The sequence below is a fragment of the Capsaspora owczarzaki genome (assembly GCF_000151315.2).
Source record: "Capsaspora owczarzaki ATCC 30864 unplaced genomic scaffold supercont2.1, whole genome shotgun sequence".
NCBI lineage: Eukaryota > Filasterea > Ministeriida > Capsasporidae > Capsaspora > Capsaspora owczarzaki.
In genome coordinates, this window is record NW_011887292.1 from 3,504,459 (window position 1) to 3,529,284 (window position 24,826).

A 24,826-nucleotide genomic window follows, 5' to 3' on the forward strand; every position below is an offset into this window, starting at 1 on the left:
TTCGCATCAACTGGCGCCGTTCGATTCTTTCTCGTTTTTGGTTGTGTCTACGCATTTTCGCTTGAACTTTTTATTGTCGTTGTCATTCCATTGTTGTTTGTTGCTCTCATCGTTTCGTGCCACATGCCGGTCTTACGTCAGACTGCAGCATGACTCGTTGGCCGTGTACAAAACCTTTTCGAAATTAATTCTGCTTTGTGAATCTCGCCCGTTCATGCCAATGTATTTTGCTGCAACGTCAATCTTGATGCACGTTTGAGTCCGCTTGCAAGCGGCCCCATTTGAGCTGTCTGCCGCTTCTACTGTCTTATCACCACTTTCCGTTGTGGATTTGTGGGGACGCATTTCACCTTTTTTTTTTTTTCTCTCGTTTCACAATGCTGTCAGGTCGGCTGGTGACAACTGTCGCGTTTTTGGTGCTTGCGGCGCTTGTCCACAACTCTTCCGGTGCGTACCAAATCCGCAACTTGCACTTCCTATCTCCGACGCAGAACACTGCAGTATCTTGCACATCATCATCCACTCAGCTTGACAGTGTTGATGCGATTACTCATCCCACCCCGCACCCAAACCCACCGCACCCAACCTCATTCCACTCGACTCCAACCATCCCGATCACCACCATCCCGACCACCTTCACTTCCACAACCATCTTTATCACTGTCATCACTGCCGTCCCTGACGCGATCTATTGCGACTGTCCGTACGCAAGCGAGCGTGGGCTGAACGCTATTGCGGACCGTTTTTAATGAAGCAGGTTTGTAGTTTTTTTTTTATTCTTTTTGGTCAAGTGTGAATCGTTTCACGATCAAGACAACACTCGACAAACCGCACCAGTGCAATCAGATACCAAGACGAGCCTGTTGGAGCTTTGAGAGCGAGCGAGACACTGATGGAGAGCGCCACAGCGATGGAGAGCGCCACAGCGAGGCGTGCGGGTCATTCGGTCGCCTGATTGACGCGAGGTGTTGATTCCCGTGTTTTTTTTTTTTTTTCCCGTTTGTGTGTTGTTTTTGCTCTTGCTGGAGCTCGACTGTCTTCAGTTGAAAGGGACGTTTGTGACTTTGATCTGTGTTCTTCGCTACTCTGTCATGTTTCCTCTCTCGCATTTCGACGGACGCGGAACAAAACCCCACCACAACCGAACAAAAGCAACAACAATTCCAAAAACCAAAAAAACAAAGCAAAAAAAAAAAAAAAAAAAAAACCCTTCTCAAAACCGCAGCGGTGCGTGGCTTGCGCAGGAGAATGTGCTTCAGAAATTTCGATCTGGGATAGCGGTTGTTGATCAAGCTCGAGCTCAGCAGTGTAGAGATCAGCCGAAGAGGGGGGGTGTTGCTGGGATTGAGAAAGTGAAGCCGCGGGAGTTGTCGATCTAACTTTGTCTTCTTCTCTTGACAGCGACCTTTTACGATACCGACTATGGATGGTACGTTTGCAATTCGCGAGGATCTGTTGGTGCGTTTGCTCCAATTGACTTACTTTGTCGCAATATAGGTATCATCTGTTCACGATGGACAACAGCAACTGGGAATCGGCCGATGTGGGCACGGAAGTGCAATGCTGGTTCAAGGGCGTAAGTACGGGGAGCGTTGCATTGCATGATGTGCTGGCGCTGACTGTGTAAATCCGCTGTTAGTTTGAATCCGAGCACGATAACGGCCATGAAGACCGTTGGTGGAAGTATCGCAGGAGTTGCATCACGCATTCTGGCGAGCAAATCACGAAAGGGAACGTTCCCGACCAAAACTACTTTCAGATGAACGATTGGGATAAGGTAATAAGCTTTGGATTCGCATTCAGGATGGATGTAGCTTGTGTTGATCTGGAGCTGATGCCTGTTGGTACGACAGGATTTCAGCTGGACTGTGACAGGAGGTCGAACAATCTACGGGATGAACTCGCGCCACTGGGGCTCGAAAGAAGATCGTCTTTATCAAGTGAAAACCGTTCAAATGATTCCCGAGTTCGAGTACACGGGTGGGTGTTCGACGACTGCCGAAGTGAACAACTTTGACGGAAGTCTAGACTACACCTGCCCCCAGTCTTTTCAGTTTATCGCTGGCATGTCTTCAGGTAAAGAATCGTACGATTGGTGGATCATAAGATTGTGTCTGACCCCTTTGCGTTGAATGGCTTGCAGTTAACAGCAACAGTAATGAGGACCGGCGCTGGAAGTACACCTGCTGCAGGATGGCAGCCAAGTCGTGTGGTTTCCCTGCATCATTCACGTCTGGCTCGTGGAACTGCAACCGACAGACAGTTGGTGGCGTTTGCAGTCATTCGTGTGCCACCGGCACTCGCTCAACATCCGCTTCAGGCACTGTTACGTGTCAGTCAAACAAGTTTTGGTCGACGCGCAATTTCCAATGCAACACGATCAACTGTGGCAATCCAAGCAATCCAGCAAATGGCAAATTCACATGCGGGAGCACGACTTGTAAGAGTACTGATGCTGTTCAACTGTCAGGATGCGCCCGCATGCAAAAACTCATCAAAATGATCGTTTGTGTTTGTTTTCGTTTTTTTGTTTTTTGTTTCGACAATGCCCTTTAGATCAGGGAACTTGCTCAATGAGCTGCAACAATGGATATCAGCTGTCTGCCGCCGCAACCATCACTTGCTCAGACTACACTAGCTCTTTCGGTTGGTCCTCTTACTCGAGCTCTTGTAACACTATCACAAACTACTGCCCAGCCCCGCCAACCTCAATCACTCTCGGCAGCGTGAGCTGCCAGCCGACCACTCGCAGCATCGGAACAGTGTGCACCTACTCTTGCGATTCGGGCTATGTCGTGGACGGCACATCGCAGCGTGTTGTTCCAGTCACTTGCCTGTCCAGCACTGCTTCTGTCGGTGTGTGGTCGCGCGCGACACCAACGTGTGTTCTGTATGCGGAACATTGCCCGCACACTATGGCAGCGCCAACCAATGGAGCTGTCAACTGTGATGGATACTCGCTTGGTGGTATCTGCACCATTTCTTGCAACGCTGGCTTCCGTCTGCGTGGTTACGCGCCACTTGCTACTGTCGATTCGGTGTGCAAAGCGGATACCACCTGGTCACGTCCCGAGACGTTCTACTGCGACCCGATCGCCTGCCCCGCGCTTTCTCTTGGTAATGGTGGACTGAACTGCGTTGGAGGAACGATCGCTTACAACTCGCAGTGCACCCCGTACTGCAACGCCGGCTTCACACTGGAGGGCGACTACACTGGCGCAGTGCGCTGCAACGCCTCGCAGCTGTGGAACGCAACCCTCTCTGCGCACTGCCAGATTGTGTCGTGCGACCCTCTGACTCTCGAAAACGGTGCCATCGACTGTACCAATGGCAACACAAACTACCTCTCGGAATGCACACCGAGCTGCAATGCAGGCTACACCCTTGGCGAAGCCAACACAAATCCTGTGACGTGTCAGGCGTCGCGCGAGTGGAGCGCAACGCTGCAAGCAGAATGCACGATTGTATCGTGCGATCCTCTGACGCTTGAAAACGGTGCTGTTCTGTGCACCAACGACAACACAAACTACGGATCTGAGTGCATCCCGAGCTGCAACCCCGGCTACTCGCTTGGAGGAGACTACGCCGATGTTGTCGAGTGCCTGGCGACACGAGAGTGGGACCGCCCGATGGACGCCTCGTGCACCATTGTTGCCTGCGACGTTCTGACGCTTCCGCACGGCACCGTGAACTGCACGAACAACTCGACCGACTTTGGCTCTGAATGCACTTCGTCCTGCGATTCGGGTTACCAGCTTGTCGGAGGTTACACGGGTGCCCTCTTCTGCAACTCTTCGAGCTCCTGGAATGCTACTTTCACCGCTCGGTGCGAGTTCATCGAAACTCCGTCGTCTGACTCCGCTACGATCATAGCGATCGGGGCTGGTGCTGGTGCGGGAGGACTTTTGCTCCTTCTCCTGGTGCTTCTCCTACTAGTGCTTGCACGTCGTCGCCGCTCAACGAACCAGCAGAAGTCGCTGCACGAGAGGGATTCGGGTTTCTTCCTCGTCCCTGGAATTCTTCGTCAACCGAGTGCTACATCCTACAAGTTCAATACGACTGTTTCGAACGAGTCGTTTGGTGCGTTTAGCGCCGAGTATGACACTCTCCAGAGGAATGAGGTACCTTACGCCACACTTGTTGGCGGAGAGCGTTCTTCCGCCGTCGTTTACGACAGTCCTGCCGCACCTGCCTTCGGATATGCACACCCCGTGTTTGTAAACTCCGACATGGCGACCGATGATCATGCGGAAGTGTCCTACAACAATCCAGTGTTTGAAGCCTCGGAGGGAGCCGCAGACGATGAGGGTGCTATCTATGTCTCGCCTGACGCGAAGATCGCCGAAGCGAGCTCGTCATCACCTGTTCAGTATGCCAACTCTCAGGCTGTGGAGCAGTCTGCTAACGCGGGAGCAGATGAGGTTGCAAACTATGTCTTGCCGAACGCTCAGCCCGCGGAAGCGAGCTCTTCATCGCACGTCCAGTACGCCAACTCGCAGGAGCAGAATGCAGTCTATGAACCAACCCCAGAACTGCCCGCTGATGAGCAAGTGGTCTACAAGACGCCAGTGTTTCACTCCCCAAGCCCTAGCACTCCAGCTGACTCGTACGTGACCTTCTAGCCCGACGTTTGAGCCATTCCATTTCGTTGTTTGCCCAAGTTTTCGGATCGCTTTTGTTCTGTTCGTTCTTGTTGCCGTTTGAGTTGCTGTTTTTGCTTTTTGTGGAGATTTGAAGATTCTCCCAATGCCTATGCTGTTTTGTGTTTTTGCCTGTTTTTCTTCTTTGCCATTTTCCAGTGGCAGTACTGAAACCAAAAGGCATCCATGGCTTTGCATTCGATTTGTACAAGTTGCTTTATTATACCTGCTGCATGAAAACTTTATCGAGAGCGCTCGTTTTTCATATCTCAACAACTTTGCATTCCGCTTTGCTTTGAAAGAGTTCTCTTGAGCCAACCGTATTTCTTGCTGGCAGCTCATTTCCAACAAGAGTGTTTGTACATTCTTCACAATGCATTCTCAGAATCTGCTCCTGGATGCTTCAATCGTGATTTCAGGCTATGCTCGACCTCCGTTTCCCGTTCTCTCGCTCTCTCGCTCTCTCCCAGTCCCATTCGAGCATCCAACTGTAATTTATCGGATCAACCTTTTATTTTTATTTTTATTTTTTTGGTACTGCTGTTTGAATCTCAGACCAGTCCTAAAATCCCAATAATAATGCGGTGGAGTGTCGTTCTGCTTGGGGCTGCTGCAATGGTGCTGCTTGTTGTGCTGCCCCACGCTCGCGCCAACATTGATCTCCTGGATCGCGAGGATCTCTGCGATGGTACTGTGCTTGCATTTCTCTCTCTTTCTCTTGTCGTCGACTCGCTTCGGTCTGCTCGCTTCGCTTTCGTTCAGTGATGAAGAGGAGCGTGGCGAACAGTGGTTGGCTGGAGCGCCCTTTCAGCAACCCACCTCGTCCCCCTTTGGCACTTGGTCTGGGGCTTAGCCTGTTGACTTGTATTCCTTCCAACCCCCATTCCTCCCTCGACCACAGCTTCACAGCCTTCACAGCCTTCACAGCGACGAACACAATGCAAAAGTGCAAAAATCACAAACAGAACATTTTTTTATTTTTTATTTTTTTATTTTTTTTGTTTTGAAATTCTTTTGGTTTTAATTGCTTGATTTTCCATTATTTTTTATTATTATTTTTCGTTTTCATTCGATCGTTGCATTATTTCATACAAGCAAAGAAAAGAAGCGAATGAAAGAGTGGCATTGGGTTGAACGACGAGAGTCCGTGAGAGAGAGCGAGGGGAGAGAGCGAGGGGAGAGCTGTCAATGCCTCGCACTCGCCAGATTTGGATGGATTGCGTGGCTGTGTGACGATCTGAGACAATGAGTTGGTCGCAAATGTACTGAAGAGGTGCGTGACTCATTCGATTTCTTGCCTTTGCCTTTTGCTTTCTTGGTGTGCAGTCTGCGAAATTGTTGTGGACGAGCTCGAAGAAGACCTGGCACGTTCAGCGCGATCGAAAAGCGTGCTGTCAACGGGATACACGATGGATCTGAAGGGTGACATGAAGGCCAAGAAACGAATTGCCTACAAGAACTCGTACGTGAAGCGTTTCGGCAAAGTTCCAGCCTTAGTCGGAGCTTTCACTGACAATTGTTGGCTGTTATTGGATGGGTATCTGGATGTCCGCACCATCTCCGTGTTCACTTCCGTAGGGAAGTGCGTCTTATCGAAGCATTGGAGCGAGTTTGCGGAACTCCACTCGACAAGTATCGCACCAATTACTGGAACAAGGATTTGCCAAAGTTCATCCGTCGCGTTGGAACCATCAACAAGGAAGAGGAAGCCGATATGTTTCAAGTCGAACATGCTCAGGGGTTAGTCTAGTAGTCATTGGTGTTCGCCTCTTTGGAGGAGGGGAATGGGTCAATGTATTCTGACTTGCGCAACCTTTGCCGTTCTGTTCGTGTGCCCCCTTCTTTCAGGGACTCGCCCACAGAGCTTCTCATGAATGTGCGTGAGCAGCTTCTCAATCAGTTTGGCCACATGACGGACGATCACAACGAACTGAAAGTTGCTGTAAGTCAATACAAGAGAAAGGTTCCGTTTTTGCTCTTTTTGTTGGTGTTGTATCCCCCTCCTGGATTTCTCACCCCTTCCCTAACTGCTGCAATCGGCTTGAATAATCGTGTACTTGTCGTTGGGATTTCGCTATGACAGTGCGGCCAGCTGGTTGAGCGCTTCGAGACGGAAATTCAAGAATGGTTTGCCAACTATCAAGACGAGCGCAAGCTGAAGGAGTATCTTTGCGTGCTGCACTTTCGTAACGAGGAAAACATTCCTTGCTACTACTCTGATGTGGAAATTTCAAAGGAATTCCTTCGCATCGACACTGCGCTCGCCGATCACGAAGACGAAGAGGAAAATCAGAATGAGAATGACGAATTCTCTGGAAATGACGACGAACAGCATGCTTCCTCGCGCCCCGCATCGCGTCTTGATCGGTTCTCCGCTGGTCCTGTTGGCGACGACGATGACGAAGAAGAAGATGACAACCACCCAGTCTCTGGAAGTGCTCAGACGCACCCACAGCAATCTCCTCCCGAGCCCTCTTTGGCCGAGATCCGCGAGCGTCAGCAGGCATCCGACAAGTACACGGCCACAATCCGATCGCTGCGTGCGGCTTTCGACTCGATGTCCTCTATCAAGGACGGTAAGTTGCAGCGTGTCCTTGAAATGTAGCAAAAAACAGCAACATCCTGACAATCGATTGGTATGATAGACTCCCCCGCATTGAACAGCATTTTGCAAGAATACCAAGGATTAAACCACGTATTGGTAGACCACTTGGTTCTGCCGAACGAGCTCGCAACACAACCCAATGCAGTGTCCTCCATTAAGGACTACACGGCCAAACTGAGTGCCTTGATCCAGCAATTGGCAACTTGCTAATCTAGCAACCAAGCTGAAATACTTTTGCTGGCTTGCACTAGAGCCACACACCACCAACCAATACACATACTTTTTTTTTGATTACATGAGTTTCCTGGTCAATTTGCAAAGTTGCACTGCTACTGGAAGAAAGTTTTGACATTAAAAGATGCTGTACTGTACATTGGGAATTATTTGCGTGGAGCGAGATCAACTTCCTCGCCACACTCGTTCAGAGCCGAGCAACAGCGAATCATCTTGAGAGTGAGCAAGTGTAAGTGCTCATCCGACCGGGAGAGGGATCGACGGTACTGCGCTGCAAGCTGCTGCGGAGTCTTCGTAGTCTCGGTTGTGCTGCCGCTGCTGGACACGCTGGCTCGATCAACATCATCGTCATTGGCATCCGCCACATCAAGCGACTCGGAGGCAGACTCGGTCATGGAAGGCTCGCTGAACGTATCAAAGTTATCAATCTCGTTCAGCAGACGCGTCACTTCATCGCGACTCTCGTTTTCGAGGTCAATCTCCAGCTGGATGACAGACATGAGTTCGTGCAGACGCGCGGCTCGCTCTCGCACTGGGAGCTCATTGAAGAGCAGCTTCCCTTCGGCCATGGCGACTCGCTTGGCTTCAATCTCCTGCCCCTCGGTCAAGACCACCAACCGCGGGACGGCTGCTTCACCCAGAAGGCTGGCGACATCCGCGACCGGCAAAGCCAGGTCATCGTCGTCGTGGGCTCGATACTCGCTGGGCGCAGGGCTGCCCCGCCCGCTCAATCCATCCAAGCTGTACGGCGACGTCTGGCCACTGGGCGACAGTGCACCGCTTGCGGATCGAACAGACACGTTATCGCTCAGCGCACCAAGTGCATCGATGCCCAGACAGAGAGTTTGGCGAAGGCAGTTGTGCAAACATTTCTTGTGACACACATACTTGCAGAGCTCACACCGGAAGGCCTCCATGCGCCAGACTTTGCCCGAGCAAAACCGACAGTAGGGCGCGACAGGGAAGGTCTGAAGCACGAAGCGGTGCCACTTGTCGGTCGCCACCTTGTCCGCAACGACAATGCCCGAGATGAAGACAGACCCGTTGCTTGCATTCGAAGGACCAGTGTTGGGTCCCACGACAAGATTCAGGTTGCTGGTAGAGCCACCGCCAATGCTGCCACCATGCGAGCTCACGCTGGTGCTTCCAATCGAGCCAGTGGGACTAGCAGGTCTGGCGATGCCTCCTGCACCACCTCCTCCACCTCCTCCTCCAGCCAGTAGTTGACGGTCGAGTGCAAACGAGGCGGGCCGCACCAAGTGGCGTGCACGGGTGGTCTGTTCTGCTGCAAAGACGGATTCCAGGAATGGCGCGTGTGACTCTGAAAAGGCACTCAGCGCAATTGCATCGCCCGGAAGCGGCAGGGCTCGTTCAAAGGCAATCACCAAGTCCATGCTCAAGTCGAACGAATCGGCGGTTCTTGTGGACAGGAACGACCAGGGCAGCAGATGCGTTATGCTCGCATTGGAGACTTGACGCAACGCAGAGCTGTGAGACGCCTGGCGCGAGCTGAATGCCTCAGCAAGCAAATTGGAAGGGTGGGCAGCAGGCTGGTGTAATGCGGCAAAGGATCCGGACAGCGACGCACTGCCGGCATTCTTGACTCGAGATGCAGACAAATTTGCGCCGGTTGGCGGGATTGTGCCACCGCCCATTCCACTAAGGTTGGTGCTGGAGCCTCCGACGCTCGGAGGACCATGCGGCGTCGAAGCTCCTTTAGGCGTAGCTGAGGAGCTGCCTGACTTGCTGGCAGCATCGTCTGGCTTTTCAGGCTCGGTGCCCGTGCGCAACCGGGCCAAGCGTTTTTCCCGCTCGTTCCGCAATGTGGCTTGCTGCTGCTGCGTCTCACTGCCGGCAGCGAGCGGCAAGCGGTAGGTGCACCGGAAGGGCGACTCCCCGGTCGACATTTGCAGAATCAAGTCTTGAACAGAAATAGACACCATTCCGATACAGACATTGTGGTATCGGTTGAGAAGATTGATAGCCCCCGGGTTGACGCCGGAAAGCCCTGCCATCAGGGGGAGAACTTGCGGCGCGTCCAATGCTTCAAGGTAGGAATCGCGCAGCAGGGGAGATGAGCAGCAGAGAACAATATGCAGGTTGCGGTGTCGAGAGGAAACGCGGAAAATGAGTCGATTGTGGGCCGTGTCAGACAGACTGGCATCAACGCCACGCTCTTGCGGTGAACCGGATGGAGTCGAAGACCACTCGGTGTGATCCATCAATGGGACTGGCGGGGTGGCCTGGATGCAGTTCACGTGGTGATTATCGCGGCATTCAATTCCATCATCGAGGTACACGAGGGCGTACACGGACGGGACTTGCCCACCACCACCGGCCAGATCGTGCATTCCCGAAGCCCGCGACAAGCCGGCGCCAGCAGGGTGAATGTTGTCCAGCAACCATTGAGACAAGCGACTCGTCAGTTGGCTGACGCTAGACATGGAAGAAGAAGCAGCGTGCTTGGCGTGCAGCCAGAGGATTTGGTCAAAACGCAACACAAGCAGTCCCAAGTCGGCGACGGGCTCATCCAGCATGATGGAATCGAGCGGATTGTCGGCGAGCTGAGAAGCACCGCGAACCACAACGGCGCCATCGTCCTCCTCCTCACTGGACGAGCTGGACGAATCGGACGAGAGATTGTCAATGCCGTCCGAAGGCTGGCTGTCGGTCGAGTACTGGTCCTTGTCGCTGTCAGAGCTGCTGGCGTCACTGGGCGAGATGACCTGGCCCGTGGTGGGCCGGACGCGCACGGTGCGATTGTCCTCGAGGGTGACATCAACCACCTTGTCGCGCTGGAGCCGACGCCGCTTGCGTCGCCGCATGCGCTCGCGGTCGCGCAGCTGCTGGGCGTCGAGCCTGCTCTCCGCTTCTTCGCGGGTCTGCTTGCTGCGGTAAACGTGAAACTTGCGCATCTTAAAGTTTGGCAGCAAATGCTTGCGGCGAATGACGCGCCGAAACTGGTTGACAATGCGGTCGCGGACGAGTTGCGGGATTTCGCGACCCTCCACCGTGCTCGCGATATCGAGCTCAATGACGGGATCCTCGACGAAGGCGACACTCCAATGCGCGCGTGGTGCGTCTCCGACAGAGACGCGGATTGGGCCCGCCAGGCGCTGGACTGCAATCGAAACGGCTGCCGTAAATCCCAGCTTCAAGTCCATGTCCACAGTGAAGCGAAACCCGCCGACGTAGTCCAGGTCAAAGCACAAATCCAAGCGCTCGGCGCCCGGATCGGTCACGAGCGTGGTGACTTGAGCGTTGCTAAAGCATGGCAGCGACGAGCCAAACGCGTAATCGCGGAGTCGAATCCCTTCGACAACCTTGCGTGCGTCGGATCTCAGAAATGCCGCCATTTGCCTGCGCATTTGTCTGAGAAAGTACTGGCGGAGGTTTTTCGCATCGCGCAAGTGCCGGAACATGAACGCGGCCAGCAGATTAAACCACCGACAGTTATTGGCGTCCGTGCTCATCGCGGCGTAGACGAGGCGCTGGCCCGTCTGGGGCGCGATGGGAAAGTCGTCCAGCAGTTCGAGGAGGGCGGCAGCGTCGTCCATCGTCGTCGTCGTCGTCGTGCCCAGTCGCTTGCCCAGCTTCTTGTGCATGCGCTCCTGATGGCTGTGGTTCTGGGCGGCCTCGGTGGTCAGGTGAGTGGCTGCAGCGACAATGTCAGCTGCCTTCCAAGCGAACGCGGCCTCAAAGTCACGCAGCTGCGACTTGACCGACGGCAGGCTCCCCGCGGTCGACTTTGGAGCTGGGTAGACTGCCTTGACGCTCTTGGGTGGTGGTGGAGATGAGTGATGAGTGCTGTTGCTGCCTGGCTTTGAGATTGCGCGAGTGGATTGCGCGGGAACGGGCAATGGAGCCGCAGCGACCTGCGCGAGTCTGGCAGCGTACGCGTCCGCGTTATGACTACCACTACCACTATGACTACTACTACTACTATTACGGTTGGTCTGACTATGGTTGAGACTGGAGGTCGCGTCGTGGGGAGCAGCAGTGCTCGTCGTCAGTTGCTCACCACTGAGTACAAACCAGCGTCGGAGCAGCGCGAGCTCAGCCACGAGCACTGCAGCAACCCCGCACAGGAAGCTCAGCACCACTGCAAACAGCATTTCGAGTCGATGGGGGTTGGGAGGGGGGTTTGGGCCAACCCAAAGCAAGACGACCTCTTCCTCTGAGAAAATCCGAGCAAGAAGCGAACGGAGAGTGAGTGAGCGTGTTTGGATGCGCGATGAACTATCGACAAGTGCATTGCAAATCTCACATTGTGTGTGTGAGTGTGTGTTTGTAGGTAATCCATCATTGAGGATTGAGGAGAACAAAACGAAGCCAAAAGCCCAATCTCAGACTTTACAGCCATCATTCAACTTTGACTTCTTTTCCAAGCTGTTCAACAGTCCATTCGAGTTTTTCCCAGTTTTGTTCAAGTGCTTTGCTTTTCTCAGACTTTGATCTCAGTCTCTCTCTTTTTTTTTTTCGTACAAATGGCTTCGACCGTCACTTCTGCTGCTGCAGCTGCTGCCGCGGCTGCCGTTCCGTCCACGACCTACACCTGCATCACATGCCGCGTTGCCTTCCGCACTGCCGACGCCCAGCGCGACCACTACAAGGCCGACTGGCACAGGTGAATGAATGGGGGGGGGGAATGGGGATGAGGACAAGCTCGGCCACATGGGGATGCAATGCCAGCCACTCTACTCTCTCTTCTTCGCTCGCTCGCGCGCTCCACTCTCCACCCAACGCAACTTAACGCAACTCAGCTCAGCACCAAAGCTCCAAGCGAATGCACATGGCCGTTCCGTTCGAGCGGCTGGGCGTTCCGAGCCCCGCTCTTTTTGCTGCTTTTGTTCCACATGGTTTTGGCGCTTGGGAACTGGCAGCCAAGCCAACGCTCCAGACAGCACGACACACAGCGATTGCTCGAATCGAACACAATGAATAGATTGATTCATTGAAGGTTTCAAACAAACAAGAGTCGACCGAAACGAAAAAAAAAAAAAAAAAAAAAGACGGCGATAAAATGGTTGCGCAATACAAAACGCATAGAACGAGCGGAGGTTTTCCATCGACCAGAGACTCACAGTGAACATGATTGACATGGTTGGGCTTTGACACAGGTACAACCTCAAGCGCAAGGTCGCCGAGATGCCGCCGCTGAGCGCAGAGCAGTTTGGTGAGCGCGTCATGTCGCAGAACGCGACAGCTGCGGCCACCGCACAGCGGGCTGCCAGCACGCAGCAGTTCAACTGCGACGTGTGCAGCAAGCACTTTGCATCCCAGCACACGTATGCCACGCACATCCAGTCAAACAAGCACAAGGACGCTGCTGCGGCCGCGGAGGCTCGCGCTGCTTCTGGAGAGCAACCACAGGCCGCTGCTGCAGCGTCCGAGCGCAAGCACAACACCCAACAGCACCACAAGAAGGACGATGGTGTTGCACGTCGCAAGGCAGAGCAGCCCACGGCGCCCACTGATGCCGCCGCCTCCACTTCAACCACTGCCACCGCCACCTCCAATGCTGAAGCAGCTGCTGCACCCGAAAATGCCAAACCCACAACCGAAGCAGCCACCGAAACCGCAGAGGACGACGAGGAGGAGGATTTGGAAGCAGAGTACTTGGCTCGCGCTGTCGAGCTCTCCGAGGAGGATTGCTTGTTCTGCTCGCGCAAATCAGCCAGCTTTGAGGCGAACATGGAACACATGGCGTACGACCATAGCTTCTTTATTCCTGACATGCAGTACCTTGTGGACTTGCGTGGCTTGATCAAATACCTCGGCGAGAAGATTGGCACGGGCAACATTTGCCTGTATTGCAACGGCAAGGGCCGCAGCTTCCGCTCGATTGGCGCTGTTCGCAAGCACATGATTAGCAAAGGACATTGCATGCTCAAGGATGACGAGGAGCTGGAATTTGCCGACTATTACGACTTCCGCTCAACCTACCCTGACTTTGACCCCAACAACCCCGACGCCAACGCCGATGAGGAGGTCGACGAGCAGCGCTTGATCGCGCTCGGCACCGCCGTCATCTCTGAGGACGATATGGAGCTTACCCTGGCGAGCGGTGCCAAGCTCGGACACCGCGCACTGCGCCGATATTACAAGCAGCATTTCAGCTGGCAAGACTCGCGCGACGCCGAAACGATTGGCCGTCTGGCAGCAAATTACCGAATGCTCGGCTACCACGACTCGAGTATTTTGCACAACGGCAAGACCCGTGCTCAACTGCACCAAGACAAGCGTATTCAGCAAGCACAAGCGCAACAGAGCATGAAGGTTGGAATCAAGTACAACAAGATTCATACTATTGTGCCGCAAGTCATGTATTGAACGGTTTTGGAGACAGAGGGTGTGTTGTGTTTATGTGTGTGTGTGTGTGTGTCTGGTGCGTTGTGTTGCTTTGCCGCGTTTCTTTGCTGTAGTTTGAACAAACCAAAAAATGAGAATAACGTTTCGGGCATTTCCATTTTCGCCTTCTTTTGTTTCTCTTGTTTTTTTTTTGTTTTTTTTTCTCGCTTGTGTTGACGGTCGGATCGAGTCTAGTTTAAGGTCAACTCGACAGTTCAGAAAGCATCAATGCTCACAACATCTCGTCAAAAGCAAAGAAAAATCTGTATTGTTTAGAGTACAAGAAAAAAAAATGAAATGCCAACAAAACGTAAACCAAATCGTATTTGGAATGATGGGTGATGACTGATATATGAAGAGAGGGGTGAGAGGTGAAGCTCGGTCTGCTGCACTTAGACAACCATGGCAGCGGGAGCAGCATTGACAGTGACTGCTTCCACAGGCGCAGCGATCGGCAACGGTGCTGCTTCCGCGAAAGACTCGGCCCGCGTCGTCGTCGTCGTCGTCGTCGTCGTGGCCAAGTCCGCGGCTGCAACTGCAGCAGTTGTGCTCGAATCTCGCCCAGACTTTCGGCCGAGCGCACGGAGATGCAAGCGGTGCTTGTTATAATCACGCTGCAGCATCTTCATGCGGGTCACGATGGTTTGTGAGTCTGCTTCGCCATTGCGGGCCATGCGTTCGCGGTTTTGGTCATTGAGGCGCGACAGCCACTGCTTCCCATACAGCAAGACTTTGGCCTGGGGACGAGTGTTGGCGGCGTCCTGCTCTGGCGTGCGCATACACGCCTGCTGGACGGTAGCAGCCAGCTGGTGGGTGCGCGCTGCAAACTCTGCTTGCTGAGTGGCATGCTCGTGCTCGGTGATGGGCACCTCGGGTTCGTAATAGCCATAGCCATAGTGTGCAGGGGGACTGGGCGGACCGAAGAGCAAAACGGGAGAGGTGCTTGCAGCTGGGGACAAGAGGGCGGCCTGCAAGATGCCCGCGGAGCCATACTCGCCAATGAGTTCGTCGTTGATAAACAAGCCCTGGGGTTGGGGCGGAAGAAGGCTCATTCCAGGCGCGATCGGTACCTGGCCGCCGGTTTGCATCATGTACTGCTGCTGCTGCTGCTGCTGCTGCTGCTGCTGCGACTGGTCGTACGGCACAAAACCATTGTGCTGATAGCCCTGTTGCTGCTGTTGCTGCAGTTGTTGCTGTTGTGGCATAAAGTGTGGAAGGTGTGGAAGCTGGGACTGATTCTGATAATGAGCCAGTTGGGCAGGGTCGTGCGCCTATGAGTTGCTGAAGATGTGGCTGTTGGTGCAGCAGCTGCTGGTTTTGCAGTTGATGCGCTTGCGCCAGCATGTTTGCCTGATGGAGGCCATCATAGCCGGCGTAGTTGACTTCTGCATACGGCGCAACGCCATGCTGCTGAGCATCCATCTGCGAAAGGTGCCCTGGAGGCAACATGTTCCCCATCTCTGGCTGTTGTTGTTGTTGCTGTTGTTGTGGTGGTGGTAGTTGCGGCTGCTGTTGTTGCGGTGGCTGTTGCTGCGGTGGCTGTTGCTGCTGCTGCTGGTGCACGGGTACGCCGAACGACGATGCCCCGAGTGAACTGCCATTGGCTGGCAGCATGCCGCCTTGCGAAAAGGCACTAGGAAGAGAACTAAACGGCAGCGTGTTGGAGGGCGTAAAGCCAGAGGTACCGACACTGTTGGACAGCGGGACTAGGAATTGCGAGGGCTGCTGTTGGCCCATCGACGGATAGCCAAGGTGCATTGGCTGCATCTGCATTTGAAGCTGCAGTTGGTGCTGCTGTTGCTGTTGTTGCTGGAACAATAGCTGCTGGTCTTGCGATGTCTCGTCCATGGCAGACTGCTGCTCGCCTTCGGAAGACTCGGCCGATTCTTTGCCGTCCTCCTCGTCCTCGTCGGCTTCTTCCTCTTCCTCCTCCTCCTCTTCTTCGTCTTCTTCGGTTGCATACAAGGAGGGAACGCCTGGTGGCTGCATCATCATGGCCAAGGGGGCTGGAACAAGCCCCGGCATCAGCTGAGGCACACCGGTCAATCCGGTTGACGGATCCAGGTGGGCAACGGGAATGCCAAGCGCAGCAGCATTGGCGGCAAGCAGCGTATTTGGATCGATAATGGCCGAAGTCGGCGGAAGAAAACCAGTCTGCGCCTCAGCGTTTGTTGGCAACACAATGTTGTTTGCGGCAGCGCTGTTGGTGTCTGCTTCGGCGTCCTCGGTGTCACTCACAGTGGTCACTTCGGGCTCCTGCCCTCGTAAGCGAGTGCTCTTCTTGGGCTGTGTCACCGCTGGCGGCGGCCGCTTTCGCCTGCCAGTCTCGGAAGCCACAGGCGCGTCTGTCCCAGCGCCCTCATCCGCCGATGACGCGTGTCCGTTCGTGGCCTTGGCCCCGTTGGACTCGCTCGAGTCGAGACCGGCCGCAGCGGCAGTCCGTTTGCGCGAAGCAGCAACAGGAGCAGTGGATGGCACAGGCACAAACGACGATACAGGCTCGTCCACGGGTGCAGGTTGCGGTTGTTGTTTCGCATCGCTTTCAGGCAAAGCACCGTCGGCGCCGCCAGCGGAGGCATCAGAAACCGAGGCTGGAGCAGTGGGTTTGCGGGCACCCTTGGCAGCTTTCCCGCCACGCTTCTTGTTCCCAGCACCAGACGCTGGCTGCGAGTCGTCGCCACCACCACTCTCGGGCGCTGTTTCTTCCAACTCACCCGGTGCAGGCGAATCGGTCCTTGACACAATCCCTTCCATCGGCACAGGCGTCGCCGACCCAGACGCCTGTGTCGAAGCTACGGTCGAGGCAGCAGCAGAGGGTGTAGTGGCAATCGTTGGCGTTGCAGGGCGCGCAGCAGTCTTGCCCGATCCTCGGCGAGACTCGGGCTTTCCAATCACAGGCGACTTGCCAGAAGATGATGTTGATGATGCTGACGATGGTGGTAGTGGTGGTGGTGCCTGCGACAGCGTCGGAGAAGCGGTAGATGCACGGGTGGCAGGTGCCGGTGGAGGGGGAGAAGTTGAGGCTAGGGTGGACGATCGAGGAGGCGAGGCTCCAGGGGTGTCATTCTCCGACCTGGGCTTGCGCTTCATGAGCGTTCCGCGAACGATCGCTGATTGCTGTACCCACTCGTCGTACCGCTTATTCCAGCCGTCGTAGTGAATGAGGTATTGCGGTTTCCGCTTGATGGCGCGGATGGCGACAACCTTTGCGGGATACACGCTGCTGTTGTGTTTGGCCTCAACGCGACCACCAATCGGATAGACGCTTTCAGCGTCGATATCCAGATCAGCAGGAATGTACTTTTCCTCCGCGTCATCAAGGTCGGACGCGCCCAGCATCGAGTCGGAGCCGTCACCCCTGTTTTGAAACTGGCTCGAGCTCTTGAGACGCGTGACGTGCAGCCTCACGTCCTCTCGCTCCCATGCCTCCCACTGGAAGCCATCGGGGAGCGAGCCATCCTTGAGGTACGCCAGGGCGGACAGAACGCCATCGTTCTCGCGGAAGGCCGAGAAGCGAGCCAGCCGCAAGTAAGGGTCTTGGGTGAGAATGAACGGCTTGACGCCCGTCTTGTCCACCACAAGAAATCGTGCGTCTTCAAGGACCCGCACAACACATTCGTCGGCGTCGGGGCGGAGTTCTTTCTGGCCCCCGAGCTCCGACGTCGGCACAATAAACGCGGGTGCCCAGTACTCTTCGCCCTTTGGCTTCATGGAGCTGAGATTCACGAGAACCAACTCCCGCTTCAAGGGGGCCGGGTTGTTGTCGGGCGCCGCTGCGGCGTGGTTGTTGCGGGAAGCAGTGCCAGAGCTACCGAGCTGAGGCGATGACGTGCCGCGGGACGAACTGCCGTTGGCCAGGGGCGATGACGTGGAAGGTGCATTGCTTGCAGCCTTTCCTCGACCTCGAACGGGACTGGTTGCGCTGGCTGTGGTTGGTGGGGGTGTTGCTGTTGCGGCACGTCCTGCCGATTTGACTGCGATGGTTGCGCTATCTTCTTCGTGCTCGCTGGCCACGCTGGCACTCGACTCTCCCTCATCACTATTACTACCGTCATCATCATCGTTGTCATCCTCATCATCGTCGTCGCCGTCATCGTCGTCGTCGTTGTCGTCATCGCCGCCTTCGCCGTTGGCATGTTTTCGCGAGCGCTTGCTGCCCTGCCGATGTTTCTTGCCCAGTGCAACCTTGACTAGTGTCTCTGGATCTGTCAGTGGCATGTCATCGAGTGTTGACGCGTGGAGGAAGGCTGGCTTGCCCTTGAGCGTGAGATTGTTCCGCTTCACAGTCTTAATGTCCCCATCGTCAAACTCTGTCCAAGCCAAACACACACACACATCGGCAACACCACAGGTGAGTATTGCCCTCACTGTTTCCAAGCAGCAACTGAGCTGAATGGTGCAAGAGACCCCGGGTGACAGAACAGTGCTCATACCAACGGTATAGGTCGACCCGTCAAAGAGCCGTAAGATGGTGGCAGGCCGATACTTGTTGTCCTGCTGGCTCATGGCGTCGACGGTGGCACCCTCGGCTATCGTGCCTCGGATGTTGGTCGAGTCAAGCATCAACACGCGCTTGTCTGCGTTGAAGCGGACTTTGCATTGTGTGACGCGATCCACACTCTTGACCTTGGCCTCGCAGAACGCGCCTCGATACTTTGCGCTGACATCTGTGCCAACCGCGAGTGGCGTGTAGTCGTCGGCCTGCGCCAGAGTGACAACATCACGAGTGGAGTTGAGACAAGTGAGCAACAGGTGAAATGGGACAGAAACGCGATCAACGGCATGAGAGTGCGTACCCACCACCACCACCACCACCACTCCCAAAACACAAACGACACAAGCACAAGCTCATGATATGGAATCGATATACACAGAGCGAGCACTTTGAGCTCAGCCACAGCCAAGCCAAAAAGCAACAGCGAAAAGAAAAAGAAAAAGAAAGACAAAAAGTCTTTGAGCGGTCGTCCGAGTTGCACAGCGGCCAATTGGGGGGGGGTGTCTGGATTGGCAGGTGGGGATGGAGAAGAAGAGCAACAGAGACAGCTAGCAAGCTGGGGCAGAGAGCGAGCGGATGACGAGCAACAGAGCGATGACTGTTGAAGCTGCTTGCTGACCGAAAAAAAAAAAAAAAAAAAAAAAAAAAAAAAAAAAAGAAAAAAAAAAAAAAGACAGCCGTGTCTTGGTGGGAGGCGTGTTGCTTGGACAGAGTGCGTGGATTGGCAGTGAATGAGGCAAGAGACGCAATGCACGATGGACTCATGGCCAAGACAGAGAGCGAGAGAGAGAGAGAGAGAGAGAGAGAGAGCAAGGTCGAGTGGTGGGAAGCAAGCCAGGTCATCGCCTTCCGTTTGGCTGGTCCGCGCCGCACACCACTGCCGCCCGCCGTTGGTGGTGATGGTGATGGTGGTGAATATGACGTCACCACAGACAACTCAAATAGCCCAAGAAACAGCGGGGATAGACAGACGCGTGGCGTTTGCATCAGGATCAAACGACGAAAAAAAAAAAAAAAAACTTTTTATTTTATTTTATTTTATTATTATTATTATTTTTTTTTTTTTTTTATCTTCGTTCCTTGTTCCTTTTCACCTGCGTTTGTCGTTGCGTGCGGATTTGAAGCGTGTGGATTGACGAGGTGGCAAAGTGCAGCAAAAAGCAATGAAACACAAAAACGTACCATCGCCACCAGTGCTACTCAAAGAGATGAACGAACGAAAAAGAAAGAAGAACAAGGAACGAAAAAGAAAGAAAGAAAGAAAAAAGAAAAAAAAAAAAGAAAACAACCCAATGGAAAACTTGTGCAAAGCTGAGACTGAAACTTGGAGAGTGAAGAGGACTGAGCCTTCTGAGACTCTGAGACTCTGAGATCCTTAAAAGGTGTAGCTCAATGGTGGCAACTACCTCCACCCACACACACATCAATTGGCTCAGTGACAGATTGGACAAGTTTGCTTCAATTGTTGCGCAAGTGTTTCAAAAGTGATTCGCCTTTGTTTGCTTTGTTTCCTGGCACTGTACAGTGTTACAAACACCAATGTCCTCCCAAAAACAATTTCAGTCGAAAAGGGTCATTCCGAAGGAAAGCAATAAAAACAGACAAAAAGCCACGGGTAAAAATGAAAAGCAAAAAACAAGTTGATGGACGTGACACAACCAGGGATCAGCCATCAACGACGTTCCCCAACACGAATGCTCGGGCTGCTAGTTCTTTCGCGGGGTGGAAGGAAGCTTGGGCAGCGCTGGAACGGTAAACAGGCCGTTGTTGCAGGTGTGGTCAGTCACGTCGCAAGTGAAGCCGGATGGGCAGCAGTGCAGATGGTCGGCGCAGCAGCTGGCGTTGGGGAGCGGGCAGCAGCCGTACGAGCCGTTGGACATCTTGCAGCATGTCTGGGTTGCGCTGCATTGCGAATTGTCGGGGCACACAACGGCCACCTCGGGAATCATGGGCTTGGAAATGATGGCCGGCTGCTTGGTCATCATCGGCACCGTCGAGTCAGCGTCGTCGCCAAGCTTGCAAGTGTTCAGCGTGGTGTCGCACGTGTATCCGTTCGGGCAGCAGTGGACGTGATCAGCGCAGCAGGTGGCGTTGGGCAGAGGGCAGCAACCGTACGAGCCGCCCGAGAGGAGGCAGCAGGTTTGGCTGGAGCTGCAGTAGGTGATGCCGTCGCCGCACTCAATGCTCTTGACGGGGATGGCGGGGGTCTTGGTCACCATTGCGACAATCGGGCCTTCGCCGCTGGCAGGCGTGCAGATGCTCTGAGTCGTGTTGCAAATGTAGCCGTTCGGGCAGCAATGGACGTGATCCGCGCAGCATGTCGCGCTCGGCAGCGGGCAGCAGCCATACCAACCAGAGGCAGTCACGCAGCACGTCGATGAACTTGGGCATGAAGTAATACCATCCGGGCACAACGCAGACACCGCGCCGACCGCTGCGAGCAGCGTGACGAGCAGCAGAACGAGCGAGCGCATTCTGAATCTGAGCCAAAATCAAAATCAAAGCAAGTTCAAAAGGGCCAAGGTGAGGTTGACGAGATTGGAGTGTGTTTTGAAGTGCTTTGATATCTGATATTGTCGGCATAGAGTAGTCTGAGTAGAGAAGAGACGAGAACTCTCAAGCATTCAGCCAGTACGAACCCATCCGAATCAGCCTCAATTCAAGAAAAAAAAAAGAGTGTTTGATATGCTGCTAACAGGAATGACTGAATGGTGCGCAACAGCCAAAATGGCGAACGACGAGTACGATGATGAGACGGAAGAGTTTGAGCGACGATGATGATGATGATGAGAGCGCTTTTGATTCCCACTCAGCCAGCCTCAAAGCCCGTCGCACGCAGCCGGTCGCAGCACCGCACTGAGCATCGCATGTGTACGCAAATGCAATGGGCCGCCCCTAGCGAAGGGGAAGCACGGACGGGGACGAGCATTTCGTAAGCTCAAGACGGTCCTTTATTTTAATGTGAATGAGGACGAGTGTCACACGGTCTGCTCTCATAATGCCTGCCCGTAGTGCAAATGCGTTCAGCCATGCGTACGACGACGACGACGACAACAACAACAACAAAGGCGCCTTCGTCGTCGTTGTTGAAGAAAAACAAAATGGACGCGAAGGCCCGTCTTTGATGGTCGCTGCTGGTTGAAGGGGCGCGATTGGAACGGGAAAAGCAGCAAAGACCGACGCTTACAATGATGATGGAAATGACTGCGCAACATAACATATGAAACACAACAAGAACAGAACAGTATTCGAAATAGTATGAACAGGGTTTGGTTGAGATGAGGGTGGATCCGATGATGGCGAGATGAGCAAACCGACTCTGAGAGCATGAAAACAAGGAGACTCTCTCGTTCTTTTCGCGCGAAAGCAGACTCGGGACTTAGAGCGCCGGCGCTCATCTCAACAGCAGGAGAAAAGGGCAGAAACATTGTACAACAGGGCTTTAATGGGGAGGAGGGGGGGGGGTTAAGAACAACCAACAATTCTTAAATGGCAAATATCTATCCTGACAATTCATGACAGCCACAGCTCCATCAGACTGCAACACTGCAAGTAGACAGACGCCTTACAGCATGATGCGCTTGGAAAGGTAGAGCTGCAGATCGGCAGGAGTGGCGAGACTCACACACCAACCGTTATCGTCCGTCACAAAGGCAATGCTGTGCTGCGTGAAGAACTGCTCGAGAACCTCGAGGGGAGTGTCCAGTTGAATGGGCACATACCGGTGCTTGCGAGAGAACGAGTAATACATGGCGGGAGTCACCTGCTCTGCTTCTGCGGTGGAAGGAGCAGCCCGAACGCGAGCCTCGAGTTTTTCTCGCGTGAGCAAGCCAACAAGTCGTTTTTCTTGTCGAGGGTGCATCGTTTGAGAGAGTCAGTGTGTTCAGTACGCAAATCATGAGGATGAACACCATGCACCACTTACTCGCATCCAGCACTGGCAAATTGTCAAAATCATGCTCGTCCATTAATGCGAGCGCAGCCCCGATAGCAATGGTCTGAGAGGCCGTGACGGGGACGGGCAGGTTGAGATCTTCGACTGCTGCACCGCGGTATTTGCTGGCCGGGTTGGTTGACGGAGGACTGCGGGATTCATGTTGCAACAGAGGAGAACCAAAAGTTAAGAACGCACAATCGTGGTATTGTCCGAACGACAAAACCCAAACCAGAGGTTCTTACGCTTGCGAAACAGCTGCATCCCCATCGCACGCCAAGGCAATCTTTTGGTGCGGGTGCGAAACGGAGCGAAGAGCAACAAGAGCAGCCCCTGTCAAAAGCCCGACTGCTTGGGCAGCAGCGGGTACTTGCTTCTGCAAGACAGACTGGGCGATTGCGGCATCTGAAGGGGCGACGCGGATGGTCGTCTCGTCAGAGTCCCCAGGTCGTGGAGCACCCAGCTCAGCCACAATGAGGGTGGAACCGGCAACCGAGAGTCTCTCGCGCAAGGTCTGCACGATCAAGGTGGAGAGCAGCGTGTGCGGCAGTTCAACGCCAATCGCAATCGCCGCAGAAACCTCCGCCGGGAGCTTGAGTTCACCGAGCAGACCCGCCGTTGCAGCTTGCACCGCCTTGGTCAGTGGGGTGGTGTTGACGGGATCAAGCAAGAAGCGCACAGGCACGTCGCTGGGCTGTCCGGCTGTGACGCGTGCCACCAAATCGGTGACAAGGCTGGGCGTGAGACTGCGCATGCCCTCCGCGGGTAGTCGAATAACACGCACACCACTTCGCTCCAGCTTGTGCAATGCAATCTGATACGAGGCAAACGAGGCAGGGAGAGAGAGAGAGAGAGTGGCCCGCAAATTTACCACGAAACGGGTCAGATTATTGGACTTTGCCAAATCCATTCGAGATCGCTCGTCATTGACCCGACATTACCTTCTCTGGATATATCACCTCATTCACAATGGCCACAACAGGCAGGTTGCGCTGGTGCGCCGTCTCGACGAACGCGATTCCGCTCTCACGCGTGACAGACACTGCGATGGTTCCAGCCGCCCGCCAGTGGCTCTCTGCCTCGGACTCTGTGGGGTTTGGTGGATGGTCATGCGTTTGAACACAAGGCGCCGTTGAGTGAATGCTCCGTCAAAAGTGGGTGCAGTTTCGCCCCCCATGTCAGTTTACCAGCGAACAGAGCGGCTGCTACACGTCGCTCCAGCGAGCCCAGTGACAGCGTCCCAACAGCCAGATCTGAGTTTTCCCCCAATCCATCACAGGAATCCATGTTCCAAAAGTGAGTGAGATGACCCGGCGGGAGCAATGACATCAGATCCAGACCACAGATTGAATGAATGCGATTTTCTACTTTACCGAGTCCGCTCTCAAGTGGATGCAGTGACATGGTCAAAAAAAGAAGAACTGAGAAATCACATTGAGTGCATCGAGTTGATCGTCAATGGTTTAGTGACAGGGCAAAGATCGCACATCCAGTCCCCTTTTTTGTTTTTCATTCTCAGACAATCGGATCAGCTCGCTTCAAAAACCATGCTGCTGGATACCTTTGAGAATACGCCGTTCTTGATCGACGTATGATATCGCCGTGCCGTGCTTTGATGCGATGGGCGTGTGAGTAGAGCGTAGTAATCCTCATTCATTCAAATTGGCCCAATGCTGGGACAGATTGCGTTCGGACTGACCCTGGTCACGTTTCAATATCGTGCCATCCCAAAGGGAGTATCGCTGCCCCAGCGCTTCTTGAGCACAATGATTGTCGTTCTGGCAGGTCCAACAATCTGCAGTAAGGCAGAATGTACTTGGAGCGTCCGCTTACGTCCGTCCTTCCCACAGCCGCGGCCATCGCGTTCTCCCTCCAACAAACACCTCAGCCCTTGCCTTAAACTCACGCACTCCATCCTTGGAAAACTCGCACAGGCGCGTTGCTGGGCGGCGTTCCGGACTGGTTGCTGCGTCAAAACCCGTCGCTGTGGTTCTTCCCGCTGGTCTTTGCCCTCGTCCATTTCACACGCGGAGTCGTGCCTGCCATCGTCGAGTGGCCCCCGATCTGGTTTGCGCTGTCTGTCATTGGTAACGTTGGCCAGGCGTCGGCTGCGACGACGTGGGGCTGCGATCGCGTCACCAGGCACCCAAACTCGGACGTGGCGTCGTCCTTTGCCGCCATGCTGCTCGTCGGGTTGCTCAGCTCGACGGCCACCATCCTCGTCGACAGTGCATTCAACTTGACCAAGGCCACCTGGTCCTTTTCGCTCCCGCACGACCTCTTCCACTTCCCATGGCCGTCCCCAATCCGCTCCGGTCTGTTCATGACCGTGTTCTACGCCATCGCAACCGATCCCCATCATGTCGTCACGTCGTCTCCATTGCTTCCCGTCGAGACTGCCAAGGATGTCTGTTTCGCCTTTGTCGTCACGCACTACATCGCTTCCGAGCTCTACGACAGGTGGGGCCGCGCAACCCCGAGCTCTGGCGACAAGAAGTCTGGCAAAACAAAAGCCACAAAGAAGGAGCAGTAAAAATAAAAATAAAATAAAGCACGTTATCGATTGT

General features: G+C 54.2%; 8 protein-coding genes across 8 annotated transcripts; 4 read left to right on the forward strand and 4 right to left on the reverse strand.

Annotated features, from left to right (window-relative positions):
• Positions 1-377: 377 nt before the first annotated feature.
• On the forward strand, positions 378-4,622 carry CAOG_08472 (hypothetical protein; the record flags this gene model as incomplete). The annotated part of the gene is made up of 6 exons (XM_011271742.1): positions 378-699; positions 1,402-1,429; positions 1,498-1,576; positions 1,640-1,777; positions 1,854-2,076; positions 2,698-4,622. 6 exons carry the CDS (start codon positions 378-380, stop codon positions 4,620-4,622), a joined length of 2,715 nt encoding a protein of 904 aa, XP_011270044.1.
• Positions 4,623-5,207: 585 nt separating this feature from the next.
• On the forward strand, positions 5,208-7,615 carry CAOG_01094 (hypothetical protein). Its single transcript, XM_004365908.2, has 6 exons — positions 5,208-5,328; positions 5,967-6,102; positions 6,219-6,380; positions 6,489-6,582; positions 6,724-7,216; positions 7,286-7,615. The coding sequence occupies exons 1-6, from the start codon at positions 5,220-5,222 to the stop codon at positions 7,453-7,455; spliced, it is 1,164 nt and encodes a 387-aa protein (XP_004365965.2). The 5' UTR covers positions 5,208-5,219; the 3' UTR covers positions 7,456-7,615.
• Positions 7,579-11,679, reverse strand: CAOG_01095 (hypothetical protein). Its single transcript, XM_004365909.2, has one exon. The coding sequence runs from the start codon at positions 11,592-11,594 to the stop codon at positions 7,626-7,628; it is 3,969 nt and encodes a 1,322-aa protein (XP_004365966.2). The 5' UTR covers positions 11,595-11,679; the 3' UTR covers positions 7,579-7,625.
• Positions 11,680-11,896: 217 nt separating this feature from the next.
• CAOG_01096 (zinc finger protein) lies at positions 11,897-13,942 on the forward strand. Its single transcript, XM_004365910.2, has 2 exons — positions 11,897-12,106; positions 12,600-13,942. The coding sequence occupies exons 1-2, from the start codon at positions 11,967-11,969 to the stop codon at positions 13,810-13,812; spliced, it is 1,353 nt and encodes a 450-aa protein (XP_004365967.2). The 5' UTR covers positions 11,897-11,966; the 3' UTR covers positions 13,813-13,942.
• A 280-nt stretch (positions 13,943-14,222) lies between these two features.
• Positions 14,223-19,090, reverse strand: CAOG_01097 (hypothetical protein; the record flags this gene model as incomplete). Its single annotated transcript, XM_004365911.2, has 4 exons — positions 14,223-15,101; positions 15,214-18,140; positions 18,264-18,531; positions 19,001-19,090. The coding sequence occupies 4 exons, from the start codon at positions 19,088-19,090 to the stop codon at positions 14,223-14,225; spliced, it is 4,164 nt and encodes a 1,387-aa protein (XP_004365968.2).
• Positions 19,091-19,793: 703 nt separating this feature from the next.
• On the reverse strand, positions 19,794-21,532 carry CAOG_01098 (grn protein). Its single transcript, XM_004365912.2, has 2 exons — positions 21,513-21,532; positions 19,794-20,806 (listed from the first exon to the last, which is right to left on the reverse strand). Exon 2 carries the CDS (start codon positions 20,797-20,799, stop codon positions 20,032-20,034), a length of 768 nt encoding a protein of 255 aa, XP_004365969.2. The 5' UTR covers positions 20,800-20,806; positions 21,513-21,532; the 3' UTR covers positions 19,794-20,031.
• Positions 21,533-21,750: 218 nt separating this feature from the next.
• On the reverse strand, positions 21,751-23,665 carry CAOG_01099 (hypothetical protein; the record flags this gene model as incomplete). The annotated part of the gene is made up of 6 exons (XM_004365913.2): positions 21,751-22,171; positions 22,251-22,408; positions 22,505-23,073; positions 23,201-23,346; positions 23,447-23,512; positions 23,633-23,665. Coding segments are annotated over 6 exons (1,253 nt in total), but the record flags the coding sequence as incomplete, so codon positions are not given.
• A 69-nt stretch (positions 23,666-23,734) lies between these two features.
• On the forward strand, positions 23,735-24,822 carry CAOG_01100 (hypothetical protein). Its single transcript, XM_004365914.2, has 3 exons — positions 23,735-23,848; positions 23,942-24,059; positions 24,194-24,822. The coding sequence occupies exons 1-3, from the start codon at positions 23,807-23,809 to the stop codon at positions 24,790-24,792; spliced, it is 759 nt and encodes a 252-aa protein (XP_004365971.1). The 5' UTR covers positions 23,735-23,806; the 3' UTR covers positions 24,793-24,822.
• The last annotated feature ends 4 nt before the right edge of the window (positions 24,823-24,826 follow it).

What these genes read in the sequence shown, in the direction of transcription:
- CAOG_01094 (XM_004365908.2), top strand. Translation starts at nt 5,220, where the DNA reads ATGCGGTGGAGTGTCGTTCTGCTTGGGGCTGCTGCAATGGTGCTGCTT. An exon ending in TCGCGAGGATCTCTGCGATG is followed by an intron (nt 5,329 to 5,966) that starts GTACTGTGCTTG and finishes CTTGGTGTGCAG; the next exon opens with TCTGCGAAATTGTTGTGGAC. An exon ending in GATGTCCTCTATCAAGGACG is followed by an intron (nt 7,217 to 7,285) that starts GTAAGTTGCAGC and finishes TTGGTATGATAG; the next exon opens with ACTCCCCCGCATTGAACAGC.
- CAOG_01095 (XM_004365909.2), bottom strand. Translation starts at nt 11,594, where the DNA reads ATGCTGTTTGCAGTGGTGCTGAGCTTCCTGTGCGGGGTTGCTGCAGTG.
- CAOG_01096 (XM_004365910.2), top strand. Translation starts at nt 11,967, where the DNA reads ATGGCTTCGACCGTCACTTCTGCTGCTGCAGCTGCTGCCGCGGCTGCC. An exon ending in TACAAGGCCGACTGGCACAG is followed by an intron (nt 12,107 to 12,599) that starts GTGAATGAATGG and finishes GCTTTGACACAG; the next exon opens with GTACAACCTCAAGCGCAAGG.
- CAOG_01098 (XM_004365912.2), bottom strand. Translation starts at nt 20,799, where the DNA reads ATGCGCTCGCTCGTTCTGCTGCTCGTCACGCTGCTCGCAGCGGTCGGC.
- CAOG_01100 (XM_004365914.2), top strand. Translation starts at nt 23,807, where the DNA reads ATGCTGCTGGATACCTTTGAGAATACGCCGTTCTTGATCGAC. An exon ending in ATACGCCGTTCTTGATCGAC is followed by an intron (nt 23,849 to 23,941) that starts GTATGATATCGC and finishes ATGCTGGGACAG; the next exon opens with ATTGCGTTCGGACTGACCCT. An exon ending in GGCAGGTCCAACAATCTGCA is followed by an intron (nt 24,060 to 24,193) that starts GTAAGGCAGAAT and finishes AAACTCGCACAG; the next exon opens with GCGCGTTGCTGGGCGGCGTT.